A 21,995-nucleotide genomic window follows, 5' to 3' on the forward strand; every position below is an offset into this window, starting at 1 on the left:
TGGGGATTTAGAGAGAGCGACGTGTCTCGTGTGGATCCAGCCAAAATATATCACGTGATCAACTGTTTACCTACATGTTACTGCAAGAGGTGCAGTACAATAAACTGTTTGTCTTGTGCTTGTACTCATGAGCAGCTCAGTAGTTCTAATCCCACTCCCGATTTAAACATCCTTGGTGGAGCAGTCAGATCCTCAGATCCTTGCAGCTGCCATTGTGTCCTTGGGCAAGACACTTAACCTGCCTCGCCCCCAGTGTCTACTCACACTGTGTGAATGTGTGAGTGGTTCTTTGCGTGCCTTGAAGGTAGAAAGGCGCCATTTAAAAGTGATCATTCTCCATTTTATTAAACAATGACCTATCAAATCAGGAAGGAATCCTTATGCCTGAAACCATCACTTCAATCGCAAAAGCATTATAAATGTACATCCAGCAGGTGGAAAAAGTATGCCAATAATGACTGCATGAGGACTTTAGGCCAAATAACTTTAGACACGTTACTACTGATTTTCAAAATAAGGATGTTAAAGTTTCATTCTGTCTTCCCTCCTGCAGATGTCCAGATGACTGATGTGGGTTTAGACATCCGCTCTCCCCAAGTAACCAAGAAAATCAAGCAGGAGATGCACCCACCAATAAACCTCCAAGGTCCAATATCAGCTGAAGAGAACAGACAGAACCTGACAGAAAAGCAGAGCGATCCAGAAGAGCCAGGCTGCAGCTCGGATTTGATTTTGAACAATAATAGACAACTTTACAGTTGTTCAAACTTGGATAATTCCGACCACTGGGACGAGACAACAACCCAAAGTAATGGAGGAGAACATAGTGCAAGTCTTCTGAAAGATTCAGCTGAAAATAATGTAAATTGTGACAATAGTTTTAGTAGCAACACAGTGATGAGTAAGGATGCAGAAAATAGGGAAATATTCTTTAAATGTTCTCATTGTTACAGGTACTTTAAAACCACAAAGGCTCTGGAGAAACATCTCCAGTTACATGTAAAGAAAAATCTATACAATTGTCAAATTTGTAACAAAAGTTACACAGACAGGTCGAATTACAACAAGCATTTGCGCATTCACAATGAACATAAATTATTCAGCTGTTCCATTTGCAAACGTGGCTTCGCACAGAGGCTCCATTTCGATGAACACATGAGAATTCACACAGGAGAGAAACCACTTAGTTGTTCAGACTGTGGGAGGAGATTCAGACATAAGAATGCCCTTATAAGGCATGTTTTCTCACAACACAGTGTGGAAAAGCCCTACCCGTGTCCAATCTGTCCCAAGGGGTTTGTTGAAAAGAAGTATTTTGTTGCTCACATGAGGAAGCACACAGGAGAAAAACCATTCATGTGTCCAGTCTGTAACAAAACGTTTGATTCACAATCTTATGTCAACAAACATGTGCTCACTCACAAAGTGAATGGTGGGATCACAAGTGAAGGGCTTGAAACGTCTTTTCATGGATATTTGAATGTCAAATGAATGTTTTCAGACTCTTTCAAAATGTCTTCTAATACAAATGTTTTATTCATGCATTTCTCTTCAAACATGATAAAGGAACTAGTGAGGGTAAATAAAACAACCTAATTACTGTTGTTTTCATTTCAAATGATTTTGATACTATAACTTGAATACCACAACAATAATAATAATAATAATGCAATTATTAAAATTATATTTACAAGTCTTATAAATCTCAAGATTATTCTAAAATTATACTTCAAAATAGAATTTAGTTTTCATCCTAGTTTTAAACTATGGCTTAGTGGATTTCTATGGGATCATTAAGTGTTCTATCGACACAATGGAATTGTCCTGAGTAATTAAAGTCATTGGGGAACATAAAGGTTCCACACTAAATATCACTGGGTGTAACTGGTTTTCCTGTAAAATTTCATATATATATATATATATATATATATATATATATATATATATATATATATATATATATATATATATATATATATATTTTTTTTTTTTTTTTTAAGCCCAGATTATAATTTTAAAAGAGCAGGTGCCATTACATGGAGCTGGTATTCTATTGGACCCTGAAGTAAGAGTGATTTAACCCCATACTTTAGTAAAACAAAGGCAAACTGCTGGCTAGTAAAAATGTGTTGCTATAGTAACAAACACTGGCCCTTATTTGGTGGAAAAACGAGCAGGCGCAGGACAAATCCGGCCCAGAGTGGGACCTTGGTGGAAAAGTGCTCAATGGGAAATTAATTGTTCTACATTTTCCACTGGTCCAGTTCTGTAGCACTCGGAGTTTACTTGAATCTCGCACTGGAATTTCCCAATATTGGGACAAATGAACTTACCTCTCTCTGACTGAGAGTAATTCTATAGTGACAGAAGCTTTTATGTTGACAATATGATGACAAATGATTATACATTTTTGCTTTTTACACTGTTCCTTCAGATAAGATTTGTTTTTGTATTTTTTGTGTAAATGTAACCAGTCCATATATTACTGTATTATAATTACACAAAACCATTATTATTTTAGTTTGATAATGTGTTTAATATACCTGGTATTTGATTGACTGTGCTGTCTTGGTCCTCCAGTCCCTACTTCTTCTTCGTGTGTTCCCCTCGGCGCACTGGTATAAAGTTGAGGGTCGTGACTTTTGATATCTCCGTGTGGGGAAGAGTTAGTCATCCCTCATGTTTTATGTGTTATATATTGATTGATTGTTGTTATCTCCTTTGTAGTTTGGGCTGGATCTGCGGTGTAGTGGCACATGTTCATTTTCGCTGTGTTTTATGTTTACCAGAATAAACGGAGAGCGCCTCCAAAAGATGAACTGTGTCCCATGGCTACTCTACGCACCACAACCACAACTTGTTCTCTGGTGCACAAAATTACTCTTCACTTAGTTGTACCTGGGTCCACGGGTTGATATTTGAGTTTAGCTGCGCCTCGTCTGGAGGATCAACGAGAGCTGAAGTGTCCAATGAGAGCCCAGCAGCCTCGTGCCGACCAATAGGGTTAAACTGGAGACTCCACTGTTGATCGACACTGAGCGGATCTTATCCCGAACACACCTAATGATGATTAGTTGTTAAAGGAACATGATGTCACTTTTAAGATAATCCTTTAATGTCACACAAGGGGAAATTTTGTTGTTACAACGCAGTAGAAACAGGAGGAAAGGACAGATTATAGGAAGTTTCAAAAAACACACTCTTAATAGAACTATTATGAACAAAAACTCCTCTCCTATCTTAATAGGGAATGGAGTGGGGGAAATAAATAAAATAGATAAATAAAAAATAAAAAGATAAAAATAAGATAATAATAAAATAATGATAATAGAATAAAATAAAATAAAGTAAAAATAGCTAGCACAAGACTAGGTAATACTATTAGCAGGTAAGTAAACAGAATAAAAACAAAATAGAACACTCAAATGAGTTTTCTGGTTGGGGGCAGCAGTGTTGCATTTATTGAATTACAGAAGTTATTGTTGCTGGGGAAAATTCCCTTCACCATAAAAGTTACACAGAGCACATATAAATACATATTTAATTGGAAAAAGATGCTGTTGTAGACATCTGGACACTTGTTTTTAAAAAACAATATGTTTCAACTCCCAAATAAGAGTAATTCTTAATTCTGCAGATCCAGTCTGAGAACTGAGTAAGCCCTGCCCACTGGGCGGAGCCTCCTGATAATAGCATTTTATTCAGCTAAAATCTGGAACAGTCTTCCTGAAGATGTGAGACAGGTCTACTCTGACAATGTTCAAATCTAAATTGAAAAACAGTTTATTTTAGTTGTGTACATGGCTCTTCTCTTGTATGTCTTATAAACATGTTACAAACTGTGTCCTGGAGAAGCTATTTCATGCTTTTATGGCTTTCCCAAAAGAGAATGTTCCACTCAGACCCACTGTGTCCAGCACAGACTCCATCACTTACACTTGTGGTGAAGCATTTGGGAAGTACAGGACAGGACCACCTTACAGGACAGGACCACCTTACAGGACAGGACCACCTTACAGGACAGGACCAACTTACAGGACAGGACCACCTTAGAGGACAGGACCAACTTACAGGACAGGACCACCTTACAGGACAGGACCACCTTACAGGACAGGACCACCTTACAGGACAGGACCAACTTACAGGACAGGACCACCTTAGAGGACAGGACCAACTTACAGGACAGGACCACCTTACAGGACAGGACCACCTTACAGGACAGGACCACCTTACAGGACAGGACCAACTTACAGGACAGGACCACCTTAGAGGACAGGACCAACTTACAGGACAGGACCACCTTACAGGACAGGACCACCTTACAGGACAGGACCAACTTACAGGACAGGACCACCTTAGAGGACAGGACCAACTTACAGGACAGGACCACCTTACAGGACAGAACCACCTTACACGACAGGACCACCTTTACAGGACAGGACCACCTCACAGGACCACCTTACAGGACAGGGCCACCTCACAGGACCACCTTTACAGGACAGGACCACCTCACAGGACAGGACCACCTGACAGGACAGGACCACCTCACAGGACCACCTTACAGGACAGGACCACCTTACAGGACAGGGCCACCTCACAGGACAGGACCACCTTTACAGGACAAGACCACCTCACAGGACAGGACCACCTCACAGGACAGGACCACCTCACAGGACAAGACCACCTTTACAGGACAGGACCACCTCACAGGACAGGACCACCTCACAGGACCGCCTTTACAGGACAGGACCACCTTTACAGGACAGGACCACCTTACAGGACAGGGCCACCTCACAGGACAGGACCACCTTTACAGGACAGGACCACCTCACAGGACAGGACCACCTCACAGGACCGCCTTTACAGGACAGGACCACCTTTACAGGACAAGACCACCTCACAGGACAGGACCACCTCACAGGACAGGACCACCTCACAGGACCACCTCACAGGACAGGACCACCTTACCGGACAGGACCACCTTACAGGACAGGACCACCTCACAGGACAGGACCACCTTTACAGGACAGGACCACCTCACAGGACAGGACCACCTCACAGGACCACCTTTACAGGACAGGACCACCTCACAGGACAGGACCACCTCACAGGACAGGACCACCTCACAGGACCACCTTTACAGGACAGGACCACCTCACAGGACAGGACCACCTCACAGGACCACCTTTACAGGACAGGACCACCTCACAGGACAGGACCACCTCACAGGACCACCTTTACAGGACAGGACCACCTCACAGGACAGGACCACCTCACAGGACCACCTTTACAGGACAGGACCACCTCACAGGACAGGACCACCTCACAGGACCACCTTTACAGGACAGGACCACCTCACAGGACAGGACCACCTCACAGGACAGGACCACCTCACAGGACAGGACCACCTCACAGGACCACCTTTACAGGACAGGACCACCTCACAGGACAGGACCACCTCACAGGACCACCTTTACAGGACAGGACCACCTCACAGGACAGGACCACCTCACAGGACCACCTTTACAGGACAGGACCACCTCACAGGACAGGACCACCTCACAGGACCACCTTTACAGGACAGGACCACCTCACAGGACAGGACCACCTCACAGGACAGGACCACCTCACAGGACAGGACCACCTCACAGGACCACCTCACAGGACAGGACCACCTCACAGGACAGGACCACCTCACAGGACCACCTCACAGGACCACCTCACAGGACAGGACCACCTCACAGGACCACCTCACAGGACAGGACCACCTCACAGGACCACCTTTACAGGACAGGACCACCTCACAGGACAGGACCACCTCACAGGACCACCTTTACAGGACAGGACCACCTTACAGGACAGAACCACCTTACACGACAGGACCACCTTTACAGGACAGGACCACCTTACAGGACAGAACCACCTTACACGACAGGACCACCTTTACAGGACAGGACCACCTCACAGGACCACCTCACAGGACAGGACCACCTCACAGGACCACCTCACAGGACAGGACCACCTCACAGGACAGGACCACCTCACAGGACCACCTCACAGGACAGGACCACCTCACAGGACCACCTCACAGGACAGGACCACCTTATTGAAAAGTCATGAGAACAAGCGGCTTCATGTGGCCTCATTCCAATGAGAGAGTAGAAAAAACAGCCAGCAGCCTCATGCAGACCGCCGGGGTTAAACTGGAAACTGTAGCATGCACTGGTCTGCACTGGTCAGCACTGGTCTGCACTGGTCAGCACTGGTCAGCACTGGTCTGCACTGGTCAGCACTGGTCTGCACTGGTCAGCACTGGTCTGCACTGGTCAGCACTGGTCAGCACTGGTCTGCACTGGTCAGCACTGGTCAGCACTGGTCTGATCCCAGGATAAGCAAGACCCACGCTCTGATTGGACGTTTCTACTCTCCAGATCATCCAGACGAGGTGCAGCTAAACCCGAACACGCCTGACTGTTGCACTTGGAAGACAAAGACCATTCATTTTAAAACAACTCTTTCATTTTAAACGTGTTTCTATCATGTTTTGTATTTGTTGCATTAGTTTGCTCTTTTTTTGCATTAATTTTCCTTGTCGAAATCTGCACATGTGCGAGTAAAAACAGATTACTCATAACTGTTCACATGACATTTCAATCATTTGATAACTCCGGAAATCAGATAACGGACAGATGTTTGCTGTGCATGTGAACAAGGAAGGGAAATAAACGCAAACTACAGAGGAGACAAAAAGGAAAGAAATTTGTTTAAACATTGACGAGTTATTTTAAAATGCAGTGTCTCCCAAATTCGACCCAAATACTACTACTCACTAATCAGATCTATTTTTTGTAGTGATCTGATTTTACTGGAGCCACGTCATGTAAATGTACTCAATATACCCCTGAGTTTAATGCACCTCTTTGAGCAGCAGAGGGCGCTAACTCTCTGCACTGACAGACGCCACGTGACCAAGCTGTTTTCGAGTTTTGTTCCGGGTTTTTGCGCTTGAAGCCAGCGGCCACTCGTTTGTGCAATAAATCTGTGTAAAATGTCGGTGAAAAGCCAGGCGCTGAGGGCTCTGGTGCTGGAGAGGCTCGCTGTCGCCGCGGACGAGATTTTTGCGCTTTTTGAACAAACGATTGCGCAATTTGAAGAGGAGGTTCTGCGCTCCAAATTAATGCAACAACCTCGAGCCTTGCTTTACAAAGAAGGTGAGGATCATTAACCCAGTGACAGCAGGTTCCAGAAAAGACTTTTATACTCCAGTAGTAGTAGTAGTAGTAGTAGTAGTAGTAGTAGTAGTAGTAGTAGTAGTAGTAGTAGTAGTAGTAGTAGTAGTAGTAGTAGTAGTAGTAGTAGTAGTAGTAGTAGTAGTAGTAGTAGTAGGAGTAGGAGTAGGAGTAGGAAAAGGAAGAGGTTTGTCATAACTGATAGTGAAAGTATTTCACTGACATTTAATACACAACTTTGTCAAACTCAAATTGTTGTGCTTTTAAACCCAAATTGTTCACACTGATAAAGAATAACTGACATATTGTAGTATATTCTCCTCTACATTGTATTTTGTTTTTTACTAACATGTTTTGTCTGTTTTTAGTTCATGTATAAGGTGATGAAAATGAAACGGTTGAATGAAACAGGATTTTGTAACATATTCCTATCAGAGTTTTGTTTTCGGAATGCTTCGAATACTGGTAACTGACCCTGTAGCAGACGGGTAACTGACCCTGTAGCAGACGGGTAACTGACCCTGTAGCAGACGGGTAACTGACCCTGTAGCAGACGGGTAACTGACCCTGTAGCACTGACCCTGTAGCAGACGGGTAACTGACCCTGTAGCAGACGGGTAACTGACCCTGTAGCACTGACCCTGTAGCAGACGGGTAACTGACCCTGTAGCAGACGGGTCAAAGGGGTCAGCTGTCTCTGGGGTCGGCTGGACTCTGGGGTCGGCTGGACTCTGGGGTCGGCTGGACTCTGGGGTTGGCTGGACTCTGGGGTCGGCTGGACTCTGGGGTCTGCTATCTCTGGGGTCGGCTATCTCTGGGGTCGGCTGGACTCTGGGGTCGGCTGGACTCTGGGGTCGGCTATCTCTGGGGTCGGCTGGACTCTGGGGTCGGCTGGACTCTGGGGTCGGCTGGACTCTGGGGTCGGCTGGACTCTGGGGTTGGCTGGACTCTGGGGAGGAGGAACGAGGAGACTGGTTTAACTAATATAATGTCCTGGAGTTGAATCATAGAAAATTCTTCATAAGTGGAAGACTTTGACGTAACAGCGCTATGCAACGTTTCTGGTGGAGGGTCCGCAACCTGCTTGTCTCCACGGAGATGTCATTGCTGTGCCTGGAATCGTCCACTGTGTGGTGCTAACCTCATTTTCAATCACAGGAGTTTATTGTTAAAAATATATGTATCGTTTTGTTTCATTCTGTAACTGGGCCTGGTGGCAAGTTTAAAGCCATACTGCAGAACATTCCAGGCAAAGCTTTAGTATCTCCATGCAGACAAGCAGGTGGCAGACTGACTTCAGAAGGGCCACTGGTATGGGTGGATCCCACAATATCATACAGGAGGAGGGGCCTGGACACAGCACAAGGACACGCCTACTCTCTGAAGCTTCCTGTTTGATCCCATTGGCCACTGGACCTCACATGACCTGGATATACAAGCTTGTGCAACATCTAGTGGCACAAATACAACATTTATTTATTTGTTGAATAAATGTAACACAAACAGCTTCATTTATTTATTAAAAACAATCCCACATGCCACCCACAACCGCCTGACCCACACAACCAAACAACCCACACACGCCCTCCATACACCCAAAATACATTACTTAAGATTTTCCACAATATTCCCTTTTACCCTCACTCTTGTCTTGTTTCTAGGTTAAGTGCCAAGAGAAGTGTTATTAAATGGTCAAAGAAACGGCAAATACCTAAACTCTTCGTTCTTAGTTTTTGCGCAACGCATTTTCTTTTCTCTCCTGCAGATATCCAGACGGTAACCGTGGACGTGGACGTGGGCCAGCAGGAGGCGCACCCACCCAGCAAACTTCAGTATCCTTCTGCGACTTTGAAATCCAAAGCTCAAGACCTGGTGGAGAGGAAGCTACGGGACCCGAGCGGAGAGCAGAGCGACGGAGAGGAGCCCGGCTGCAGCTCCGATCTGATTCTGGACAACAACAGGCGACCTTACGGCTGTTCAGACACGGACGATTCAGACGAGTGGGCCGAGGAACGGACCAACAGCAACGGAGAAGAACTTAACATAGCAAGTCTTGTGACGAATTCAGCTCAAAACAATGTCAATTGCGATAACAGTTTTAGTAGCAACACGGCGATGAGTAACGAGGAAGAACAGAGGGATAAAGTACCGAGGTGCACGCTGTGTTACAAGACATTTAAAAACATGGAAACTCTAGAGAAGCATCTGGAGTTCCACCCAGGGCCGTTCACCTGTCAAATCTGCAACAAGGTGTTCAGCTCCAAATCAAATTACAAAACACATCTGCGCTGTCACACCGAGCAAAGGGAAAAGCCGCACAAGTGTCCAGTTTGCGGACGAGGCTTTCTGCAGAGGGGCCACGTGAAGGAGCACATGAGGATCCACACGGGGGAGAAACCTTACACCTGCACGGACTGTGGGAGGCAATTCCGGCAGCAGAATTCCCTCATGAGGCACGTTTTGTCGATGCACAGCGAAGACAAGCCCTACAGGTGTTCGATCTGTCAGAAGGGGTTCGTTCAGAAGCCGTATTTCGAGGCTCACATGAGGAAACACACGGGAGAACGGCCATTCATGTGCTTAGTGTGTGGGAAAAGGTACAAAGAGAAATACTGTCTGAAGAAACACATGAGCCTTCACATAGAGGACGGAGAGATCACCAGCCAAGTGGTAGAATGATTCTATATTCAACGGGTTTTTACGATTGTTCATGTGATGACCTTTTATGTGTATTAGTACTTGAACAATGCTTTTAAAATTAGTATCATTATTACCTATTCTTGCACTGGAATGATAATGTATTTTAGCACTGCAAGATGTCAAATCGAAACATTTCCATTTCAGTGGTTGCAGTTTAAGGATATATATATCGGTTCCTGCATCGGTGTTTGTCAATGTCTAGGTTAAAATCAAAAAGGAATTTTCCTTTTTGACAGAATTTGGTATTCCATTTTTGTTTTGGTTCATGAAACAAAAAGACACAAATATTTTGTGATCATTCATGTTTTCGATTGGATCTTTGATAGGGCTGTGCAATTAATGAAATTTATAATTGTGATTTCCATTATTACTCCATTCAATTACAAAAATGTTGTAATTGAAAATCCAACTAATGACATTCTGTTCAGACTACTATGTGATATTTCTGCCTCAAAACCTGGAGCAAAGTCACACATTCAATAAAGTGAAGATGATTATTATTTGAGTGTTTTTACATGTGAAAATGGAAAAGGCCCTCCCACCTACTGCGTTCTTAAAGTGCGTAGGACAGGTTTTTACAATGTTCTAATTTTGACATTATAAAGTGTATTTATACCTGTTGTACATATAAATTATAGTTTTACACCAATCGAGCAGGTATTTGTGGAGAAAACTTTGGAAAATCTGTTGAAAATTACAGGAAGTGACATCACACCAAAGTTTATGCCGAATTTAGACAACGAAACAACCTTTTTGACTCTCTAAACATTAATTCAGCAAAATAAAGTCGCTCTCATATATTTTCATTTGTCAAATAAAAATAATGGTGACGTTAGATGAGTTTTGGCCCAGTGTTTTCTGGGTAATTTACAGATGTGATGTCATCAATTACAAACAGGAAAGGAAATTACAGTATAAACCTACAATTTAAAAAAAAAAATAACTGCATTTTAGTTCAATAAGTCGTTCAATGAGTCGTTCAACCTGTCATAGGCACTTTAAATTGGCTCGGGGACGGGCTAGAGAGATTTTAAAAGACTTTTGGTTTATTACCAGTACTTAAACCACTAATTAAAAATGTACCATACCATGGGAAACATACCATGGGAAACATACCATACCATGGGAAACATACCATGGGAAACATACCATACCATGGGAAACATACCATGGGAAACATACCATACCATGGGAAACATACCATGGGAAACATACCATACCATGGGAAACATACCATGGGAAACATACCATACCATGGGAAACATACCATGGGAAACATACCATGGGAAACATACCATGGGAAACATACCATACCATGGGAAACATACCATACTATGGGAAACATACCATACCATGGGAAACATACCATACCATGGGAAACATACCATACCATGGGAAACATACCATGGGAAACATACCATACCATGGGAAACATACCATACCATGGGAAACATACCATGGGAAACATACCATACCATGGGAAACATACCATACCATGGGAAACATACCATGGGAAACATACCATGGGAAACATACCATACCATGGGAAACATACCATGGGAAACATACCATACCATGGGAAACATACCATGGAAAACATACCATACCATGGGAAACATACCATGGGAAACATACCATACCATGGGAAACATACCATGGGAAACATACCATACCAGGGGAAACATACCATACCATGGGAAACATACCATGGGAAACATACCATACCATGGGAAACATACCATACCATGGGAAACATACCATGGGAAACATACCATGGGAAACATACCATACCATGGGAAACATACCATGGGAAACATACCATGGGAAACATACCGTGGGAAACATACCATACCATGGGAAACATACTATGGGAAACATACCATGGGAAACATACCATGGGAAACATACCGTGGGAAACATACCATACCATGGGAAACATACTATGGGAAACATACCATGGGAAACATACCATGGGAAACATACTATGGGAAACATACCATACCATGGGAAACATACCATGGGAAACATACCATACCATGGAAAACATACCATGGGAAACATACCATACCATGGGAAACATACCATACCATGGGAAACATACCATGGGAAACATACCATACCATGGGAAACATACCATACCATGGGAAACATACCATGGGAAACATACCATGGGAAACATACCATACCATGGGAAACATACCATGGGAAACATACCATACCATGGGAAACATACCATGGGAAACATACTATGGGAAACATACCGTGGGAAACATACTGTGGGAAACATACCATACCATGGGAAACATACCATACCATGGGAAACATACTATGGGAAACATACCGTGGGAAACATACCATACCATGGGAAACATACTATGGGAAACATACCATACCATGGGAAACATACCATGGGAAACATACCATACCATGGGAAACATACTATGGGAAACATACCATACCATGGGAAACATACCACGGGAAACATACCATACCATGGAAAACATACCATGGGAAACATACCATACCATGGAAAACATACCATGGGAAACATACCATACCATGGGAAACATACTATACCATGGGAAACATACCATGGGAAACATACCATGGGAAACACACCATACCATGGGAAACATACTATGGGAAACATACCATGGGAAACATACTATACCATGGGAAACATACTATGGGAAACATACCATGGGAAACATACTATACCGTGGGAAACATACTATGGGAAACATACCATGGGAAACATACTATACCGTGGGAAACATACTATGGGAAACATACCATGGGAAACATACTATACCGTGGGAAACATACCATGAATGAAAGTTGAGTTGATTTAAGGAGGTTCCTGACGCTTTCACCAAAGAAGTGTTCAACTTTACCTGAATTCATCTGAGGCTTTTAAGTGTCACAAACATTACTGATCAAATATATTACACTGGCCCACAATGCAACAGTTACCTCTCTATACATTTATAGTCATGTGACCCACCTTGGTTATGATTCAATATATTAAAGCTATATTTATATTTGAACCCATTTCAGACAATATCATGAACTCAAAATGTCACTTTAAAAGCTCAATGACCCAAATCGGAAGAAATACGGACTAAACTATAAATTAAAAAGGAATCAATGACAATCAATGTATTTCTAAAGGCTTTAAATGTTCCAAACAATAATCCTTTGCAAACATAAACTGGTCCTCTAATCCTGCATCAGAAACAAATCGTAATGAAAAGATAATAATAATCCAATCAGCTCCACAACAAACCTCCACGTATCCAACTCACAGAAAGCACCTTTTGGAACGACGGCACAGAGACAAAAACACTTTCTTTACCAGTGTAAATACACCAAAGAAATATATTATTATTGTTTGACCAAAATAATGACTGTCATAAAACTGGAATGTTGTCACATAATAATACACTAACTGCAATATATATAACTGCTCAAACTGCTCAGATCTTTGATTTTGATCCATTATAATGCGAGTATCGGTTGTGTAACATATGACAATGTTTCTCGAGCTTCTGTGCATATTAATGGTTTCTTGATTTGCTTTGTAAAATAATCTCCTTTTAAGGTGTTTTTTTTACTGATCTTTGCATCAAAATGGATACATGTCGAGCATGTGCACCTTTACTTAAGTTTTCTGTTGACTAATGTAATGTGTTTATGTTCCACTTTTCAAAAAAGAAATAAAAATGGGGACCTGTTTGAACTTCTTGGTGAATTTAATTGTTTAATGCCGTTCTGTATCTGTGTGTATATGTTTCAAACCCTTAAAACATTTTTGTTTTTAGACTTGGTACGAATAATTGTATAAATTAACATAATTTCGAAGGGAAAACCAAAATACCAGCAGCATCTTTCAAGGGAAAGAAACATTTCATTGAAAATGAATTGAATTTGTGTATTAAATCAGTTTTCCACACCATATGGATCAGATCAATCAAGACTTCACTATAGCCTAATTTATGTATTTTTGGATGAAGGAAATATCATTAGGATCTGTTTTCTTTATTCAATATATATTATTTGTATCTAAAATGTATTCCTAAATTGTTGAGTGCATTTTAGAGGGGACATGTACAAAATCAACTTTAATCACCTTTCGACCTTGTTACAACGGTCAGAGGTTCCTCAGCGTTAGTTTACTCAAAGTTGTATTTTGATTCCTGCATGTTTGAGTTAATCCTGTTTTGTCCTGCAACTGAGGATCGAGTGCTTAGAAACTTTTTTCACCTACCCCCTATCCCCGCCCACATATTTTCATTAAATCCGTTATTTAACCAAGATTTTTTTTTTAAACTGTTGTGATTAAAGAAAAAAAAACTAATTTACAAGAGGGTCCTGGCCAAATGGCAGCAGTACAAGTCAAACATAGCTACAAACACAGAGAAATTACACAAAAATTGAGCAAAATTACACCAAAATTTAGAGAGATTTAATTGAGTCAGTGACAGAGAGACTGGTTAAGTCTTTTGGGCGTTTTTTAAAAGATTAGAGTGAAATAAGATCCTTCAGCTGCAATTCAGTTTGAAACTTGAGAGTGCCAATCTTATAGCACAACCAATAAAAACAAGTCCCGTGAGTGCAGATTATATGCTCCGGGGGGCCTTTGTTGCAGGTACGTGCAGTTAAGATGGTAAGAGTCCCAGCACTGCCTCGTACATGAAAAGATGGAGCGGATGGAAAGAAAGATGGGAATATAACAGGAAAATCTCAAGGCTCCATGAAAGGCTGTGTCCAAGGCCTGGGGACACTGAGAGCTTGAGAGTCCAAAATGGACAAAAATGTTGCGTAAACAAGCTGCTTTTGAACAAGATTTGATTCTGAAGAAGAAACCAAGCTTCATTTTGACCTTTTTTCTTAACCAGCTCTTCGACAAGTAAGATTAAAAAAACAGACTCCAAGTGATACATGTAGGTTCTAAAATGTCACAGCAGCCACGAAGCCACTTTTTTAAAAATCTGCTGCTTGTTACTTTATCAGATTTGCCCCTTTAAACAGGAAGTCAATGGATCTGTCTCTATTATTAAGCTGCTTTAGATCAATATTGCTGTTTCACAATTAACAAAATGTAAATAATTATCTACTTCTGTTGTTCAATATTAAGAACCTGAGATAAAGTATCCTATGCCCCTTTAAGCTGTACATTCCCTGTTCGTGCTGCACTTCCCTCATGTGAACACCAGGGGTCACTGAGCTCCAGACTGCGCCTCTTCTCTGCCGCTCAGACCCGGAGCCTGGCGCTCGTCTTCCGGTAATTGTTATGCAGCGAAGTCGCCCAAAACCTCACGAAAAAGCCCCAAATCTGCACCCAAAAAGAGTGCAACCATGTCTAAAGGCCTGGCACTGCTGGAACAATCGTTATTACAATACGACGAGGAGATTTTGAGGGCGAGACTACCGCTGGATCCACGAGCGATGCTCCAAAAACGAGGTACAAAATGACACTTACTGGGCCCGTGTGACTCATTTCACTGTCATATGTGGATTTTGGGGCATTTTAACGCAAGGTATGAGTGGATCTATGAAGACACGTTTGACAAGCAGAGAGCACGTTTTTGTAGATATTGTTTGTGCATATTAGAAGAGGAAGAAGGGTGAATATTTGGATTGAAGATGCTGAAATTGGATGAAACATAAAGCCTAGAGGAAGACCAAAGAGGAGATAATGGCATACATAAATACATAAAAGAATATGTAAACCTCTCATTACATGTCCTCATAGAAATGCCCAGGAAACTACTGTGAACTTGGCCATAGTTATAAAGTCAAGATAACTATGAGCCTTTAAAAGTGTGTAAACATTAACATTCTAAGCTCTGAAATGTAGGCAAAAGTCAAGTGGAACATATTGTTAATGGAGAAACTGGGATTAACCTCAGAATATCACACATTATGAATAACCAAGGTGGTGTTGTCAGTGAGTCAGCGGTTTCAAACTTTTCTACTGGGTGACCTAAATGTCCTTCTCCTGAGAAGCTACGTCTTATAAGGAAAAATATTATTATTTTCTGGGTAATCGGGGTGTTATTAAGTAATAACGCCAAAAGTACTTACTTACTTAAAAATACTTTAAAAAAAATAGACCCCCTAGAGGCGATTGTGACTGACACACATGTGATGAAGGCAAAGGGTTCAAAAATACTTGCAGAAATGTTGAAAGCCATGTAACTGATGCTTGCTGCACCCCAATTTCTTCATGAGGACAATAAAAATGCCCTACCAACAGTTCATTATACTTTTTCGACTAGAAAATTGTGTTTTTTCAATTCTTTGTCATAGAAACTCAAACATTTCCCACCTGGAATTTCAACATTTGTGCTTTTTCTTGTTCTGTTGTGAAGACTTAAAACCATTAACATTTCGATCTACTGAATTGATTAGTTGTAGACCCTATTTGTTAGTAATAATTAATATTTAGCAAGTTAATTCCACATTCGTCGGTATGAAATATATAGATGTAATTATGGTCTAATTAGTTAATCATCCTTCTTCAAACGCGTTAAATCAAACTCTTTATTATGTCTTTGTGTCTCGCAGACGTCCACACTTCCATGAGCCCAGAAGGCGACCGCAGCCCCGAAATAATCAAAAAAGAGGACGAGGAAATCCCCGTGGAGCTGCCCTTCAATACAGTCATAGTGAAAAACAAATACGATGCAAAGGAGAGGCGAGACGGTGCTGAAGGAGAGCGAGAGGAAGAGGGGAGCGAGGAAGAGGGGAGCGAGGGGGATGACAGCTCGGAGGAGGAGAGCGAGAGAGAGGAGAACGAGGCGGAGGGGCCCGGCTGCAGCTCGGAGGCTAAAGGACTTGTTTTCAGCTCGTTCGACTCTGAGGAATCTGACGAGTGGGAGCCTCCGGCCAAAAGGACGAGTGACGAGGACGGAGCGGCTGAAGTGAAGGATCAATCACAAGAAGGTAAAAAACTAGAAAGACCTCAAAAGAAATGGCCCCATGGAAATACTGCCTCCTTTTACAGATGTATCTAGTCGAGTTCCATTGGCCTGTTCGTGTCGTGTCAGGATGGATTATTTGGTGGCATTTTGTGAATAACAATGTTGCAATTAGATTTGGGATTTATACATATTACCGACATATTAGAGCTGCACAAAAGTTTTGATATTGCAACTACGGGAACTCTAACTATATAAAAGACTATATCACAATAACACCAAGGTTCTTCATTTGATAGAAAAGTACTGTTTATTAGTGAAAATGTGTGTTTTAAATGAAAAAGGTCAAATTTCATCTTGATTTTGTCACTGTTTGTCAATGTTAAGCTTTTGTTTGGTTGGTCTTGTAGTTTAATATATAATTCAAAATATTCTGTCAAAACGTTTATTTAATCTTTTCAAATATTGTGCAAAACCGTTTTGCCACAAATGTTTAAAAAAATCCGCTGCTTTGTGATCTTTGCTCTCCACAGTCTGTTTGGTCCAACAGAGCGGTGCTTTGTTAGAGTTATGCTAGTTTATCAGGTCCTTTTAGATCAGGACTGTGATTTCAAATGTACAATACTGGTTTCCTAGATTATAACTCTATGACGGATTACAAAGATTACAAATTCAGATGTAATTTGAGATGTTATATGGAAAGAGTTGGCAAAGCAGAAACAAATCAAAACTCAGCTGTAGATGCCTCCACTCAGACTTCACTACAGCTGTATTTTATGACACCACTTGAAACACGTGAAAGTGATTTATGAGGTTAGTTCATCTGCTTTGCTGCTGGGGATTGGACCCGGTCTCACGAGATCCTGCAAGATAAAATTGCCACAAGATTGTGCACACGTGGAAAATGATCATGAGATATTCTTCCTTCCTTTCGTTCACTTCTAACTTGGTCAAAGAAGGGAGTTAAGAGCTGGTGTTGTACAAGACAGTACAAATATTAGCACAATTAGGAAAACATATAAATTATGTCAAAAATCAGACAGGTTGGATTAAAAAAAAAAAAGTTTTTATTTTTTTTCTCAATTGAAATAAATACATTAACATAGAACACAGAATACATCATGACCAGAGCAAAAATCAAAATAAGACAGAAGTAGACAGAAAAAAACAATTTCCTTACGAGGAGAATAAAATGACCTACAGTTTATTATACTTTTTTGTTCTTTATACAACAACAAATTATAATAAACTCATCTGGGCTCTGTTTTTAGAAAAAACAAATCCGTCTGTCCCATGTCAGTCCAGTCCTTGATCGTTGGGGAGGTTTGTGTCCATTTCTTTGTGACGGCCTTTGTTCCTGCCGCCAGGAGTATGTTCCAAAGGTATCCATTTATTGTGTCCATGGCAGGAGTTTAGATTTAATTTGTATTCGTAGGAACTGTCAAAAAAGTGTAAAACTGGTTGTGTTGCTGGAAATCCTGTCTTGAGTCATTTAAAGTCAGCAGACGACAGAGTTGGGTTTAGTCTGAGCTCGGCTGACCTGCAGCTGGTCAGATCGTGGTGTGGAGCATGTAGAGTATGGTCATGATCTGTAGGACCAACAAGGACAAGCACATGGATCATCCAGGTCTTTGTCTGCCATGTTGAATGTGTTGAAGTGTTGAAAATTACAACTAAAATGAAAAATCTTTGGGCATAACATCACTGTTTAAATTATATTGTACACGGCAAACCTCTGGACTAATTACAGAAATACTTTTTGGGAGAGGCGGCCGCGATGGACTAGAGCTGTAAACTGTAGAACTCAGTACAATATAAATGAAATCAGAAATATAAGATGCAGTGCAATACCAAACCAGTCCAAGATGTGGAAACACTGGTATACTTGTCTTTTGTAAACATAACCTAAAAAAAAAAAATAATTTTTATTTTTCTAAAAGTGTGTCCTGCAGGTGTCCAGCCCAGCGTGGCCAAGCAAGACTCCACCCTCATTTCTTCTGGTTCAACTTGGGGCGGATCGGTGCCACCAATTGGCTCTTTTGTTTTCCACAACTGTTCACTGAAAGAGAACAGAAATACAAGAGGGAACGAACCTCACGTAGAACGGATCAGAGAAAAGGAAAGCCCAGGCTGCAGCTCCGAGGCAACCGTCCTGCAAACCACGGCCAGCTCCAGCTCTGAAACGACCAAACCACAAAACGACACCGCCGCTCCGAGTTTAATCAACACGGACGTGGCAGAAGTCCTAAAATCGCCTCCTAAAGGTAAAAAAACGAACACGAACTCGGGTGGAGAAGTCGTCAAAACCACCAAACACAAATGCGCCGAGTGCGGCAAGTATTTCCAGTGTGAAGCGCACTTACAGAGACACATGCTCATTCACTACGGACTGAAACCTTTCGAATGTCCCGTCTGCGACAAGGCGTTTCGGTACAAGTCGAGTTACAAGGCTCATTTGAACATGCACACGGAGGAGAAACCGCTCAGCTGCTCGATATGTGACAAGGGCTTCACCCAGTCGCGCGACCTGAGGCGACACATGCTCTCTCACACCGACGAGAAGAACTTCGACTGCCAGGAGTGCGGCGGCAAATTCAAGCACAAGCACAATTTGATCAGGCACATTTCCGTCATCCACAAAGCCGAAAAGCGCTACCCGTGCCCCATGTGCGAGAAGGCGTTTGCTCAGAAACACGACTTCATGACGCACATGAGGACACACTCGGGGGAGAAACCTTTCAGCTGTCACATTTGCACGCGCAGCTTCGGAGCTAAAGGCACCTTGAGGACTCACATGAAGGTGCACCGTAAACGAGTGCCCAAAGACCTGCAGGAGGCACTGGCGTTCAGCGCGTTATAGGGGCATGTCGGATTTGTGTTTCGTGGACTTCCTGTGCCATGTTTGTAATGGCAGTAAGTGACGTGAACTGAAAGTTGACAAAATAATCAAGATTACTTTGGATCAATCTGAAAATGTCACTCTAAATGTCTTTTATTTGTTCCAGCTAACACTAACACGGCGGTGTGTTTGTTATTGTGCCAATGCTAAAACCTCACAATCCATGGGTTTCAGAGTGATGATAAATCTGCACCGTTGCCTCAGAAATTAACCGTTCAAAATAAACTTAGACGATATATTAGTTAGTCATTATTTGAACCTTAAAGCTGACCTTAAAGCTCAAGCAGTGACCAGAATTTTAGTTTAGGCCGAGCTGCTGAATATACATGAATAAAGTGTTATTTTAACACTTTAGCGTGAAGAGGAAGCTGCTCAAATGTGACTTCACTGCTCTGAAGTTTGTTTAGTTTGTAAGTTTATTGTAAACTTAAATTATACAATTTGGTGGAAATGATCAAAATCTGCCCTTCACATGCTGGATTTCTCTGTATTCTTAACAATTTTGAGCTATTATGATCTGTTATTCGTATTTCTCTCATTGAATTGAATCATAGACACATGGTGGACATTCAAATGCATATGTGCAACTTGTTGATGCACCTTTATGTTGGTAGGGATTTGCAAATGTCTAATTCTTATAAACCATATGTGTCAGTCAATCAACAATCTGTATCAGCCATAAAAAAACTATCGTCGATGTATCTTTTGGTAAAAGGTCCTCAAAATGAAGCCTGAAACCCATGAATTGGCCGTGTACCCCCGGGCTCCGGTCCACCCCGGGCTCCGGTCCTCCGGTCCCCCGGTCTCCGGTCCCCCGGGCTCCGGTCCCCCGGTCTCCGGTCCCACGGGCTCCGGTCCCGCGGGCTCCGGTCCCGCGGGCTCCGGTCCCGCGGGCTCCGGTCCCGCGGGCTCCGGTCCTCTGGTCCTCTGATCGGTTTAACCCAGAGACACTGGAGGAGGAGGACTTTAGTGCACCTTAGACCTTGATCATGTCAGTATAATACATTGACACATTGAGTCTTTACACATATGATGTGTTTTATGTGAAAGTTCACTTTTCCGGTGTAGGTCCGTCAACTGCTTGTCTCCATGGAGATGATATTTCTATGGCTTGACCCGTAATGCTGCACTGTGGAACATTTATTTATAGAAATAAATGGATGGGTCAAACTATTTATTATTATTTTATTGTTCTTATCAATAATGTTTCCATGGAGACCAGCAGGTGGCAGATTCTCCACGAGAAAAGTTACATGATGCACCTTTTAAAACTGACATTGTTGAACATTTCTACAGAGTTGAGCAGAAGGAGTTATTAATACAAGTTGAAAGAGTTAAACATTTTGGTTTAATGCAGCGGCTGATTTAGTGAGATATTTAGAAAAACTGATTAGACTATTTTTGTTTTTTGTTGTCAGTATTTCCCACTTTTATGCCACACTTTTCTCTCAAAATATTTGATTTAAGGACCTCAGCAGGTTTAATCTATTTTATTATTTTTGTGTGTTATAAATGCCACAAAAGAATAATCATATTTATAAAAGTTCTTATAAAGTATTCATTATATTGACTCTGTAGCTTTGTCTTTTATATTTTACTCCTGAATTTGATAAGGCCTTTAAGCTGAGATTTCTTATGTTTCATAAAGGTTATTTAGTATTCTCAATGAAATGGAATAACTTAAGTTAATTGGTAAGAGCCGCCATCCAAGTTTTATTGTGCAATTGTTAAGTTGAACAGAACAGCGCTTTAAAGTCTTTATAAACTTTTAAATTGATATATTTTTACATAAATGACCTTTGACTCTGTTCATCCCCGAAACAAAACGTGCTTTTTGCTTTATTATGTTATGTTATGTTATGTTTTATTAAGGTTATTATTTAGGTTTTACTAAATTCCATGATTGTTAGTTTCATGTTTATATTGGTGGTGTTCATGTGGAGGACCAGACCATGTGCTTTGGTTTCAAATCAGAAACCCTGTTTGCCTGCAATAATCAACAATAAAACTCTAAATGCACATCATGCAGACAGTGTTTTGAAGTCATTTTTGCTATTTTATTTTCTTTATTTGAGCTTTATACCTTGTTACAGCAAAATGTTAACCACATTTTCAGTTTAAATGAGTCAAAATCGGGATTAAAGTGGGACCAGATTTAGAACAAATCCTAGAACTAAACCTGGACTAGAACTAGGGCTGTCACAATATAACATTTTAGTGTTACAATTATAGTAAGAAAAAACT

General features: G+C 41.6%; 3 protein-coding genes across 5 annotated transcripts in view; all 3 read left to right on the forward strand.

Annotated features, from left to right (window-relative positions):
* LOC140377787 (uncharacterized) overlaps positions 1 to 1,502 on the forward strand; it is a 21,472-nt gene extending 19,970 nt beyond the window's left edge. For both annotated transcript variants that reach the window (XM_072463355.1, XM_072463356.1), the window contains one exon: positions 554 to 1,502. In XM_072463355.1, coding sequence (XP_072319456.1) covers positions 554 to 1,491 — 938 coding nt within the window. In that variant the 3' untranslated portion in view covers positions 1,492 to 1,502. The remainder of the gene's footprint in view (positions 1 to 553) is intronic.
* Positions 1 to 10,395, forward strand: part of LOC140377789 (uncharacterized) — an 11,547-nt gene extending 1,152 nt beyond the window's left edge. Inside the window, exons 2-3 of one of the 2 annotated variants that reach the window (XM_072463360.1) lie at positions 7,160 to 7,211; positions 8,995 to 10,395. In XM_072463360.1, the coding sequence (XP_072319461.1) occupies positions 7,160 to 7,211; positions 8,995 to 9,908 (966 nt within the window). In that variant the 3' untranslated portion in view covers positions 9,909 to 10,395. Of the gene's footprint in view, positions 1 to 6,958; positions 7,212 to 8,994 lie in introns of those variants that run through there. The other variant, XM_072463359.1, reaches the window with a different exon arrangement.
* Positions 10,396 to 15,153: 4,758 nt separating this feature from the next.
* LOC140377785 (uncharacterized) lies at positions 15,154 to 21,775 on the forward strand. The gene is made up of 3 exons (XM_072463352.1): positions 15,154 to 15,393; positions 16,500 to 16,877; positions 18,793 to 21,775. The coding sequence occupies exons 1-3, from the start codon at positions 15,288 to 15,290 to the stop codon at positions 19,710 to 19,712; spliced, it is 1,404 nt and encodes a 467-aa protein (XP_072319453.1). The 5' UTR covers positions 15,154 to 15,287; the 3' UTR covers positions 19,713 to 21,775.
* The last annotated feature ends 220 nt before the right edge of the window (positions 21,776 to 21,995 follow it).

This window comes from Eucyclogobius newberryi, unplaced genomic scaffold (genome assembly GCF_026437365.1).
Source record: "Eucyclogobius newberryi isolate DKJ021-1_F unplaced genomic scaffold, fEucNew1.0.hap1 SCAF_4, whole genome shotgun sequence".
Classification (NCBI taxonomy): Eukaryota; Metazoa; Chordata; class Actinopteri; order Gobiiformes; family Gobiidae; genus Eucyclogobius; species Eucyclogobius newberryi.

Bases quoted from the DNA above. Each gene is read 5' to 3' on its own strand.
- LOC140377785 (XM_072463352.1), top strand. From the start codon at position 15,288: ATGTCTAAAGGCCTGGCACTGCTGGAACAATCGTTATTACAATACGAC. The intron at 15,394-16,499 runs GTACAAAATGAC...TGTGTCTCGCAG, and splicing joins AGCGATGCTCCAAAAACGAG to ACGTCCACACTTCCATGAGC. The intron at 16,878-18,792 runs GTAAAAAACTAG...TTTTTCTAAAAG, and splicing joins GAAGGATCAATCACAAGAAG to TGTGTCCTGCAGGTGTCCAG.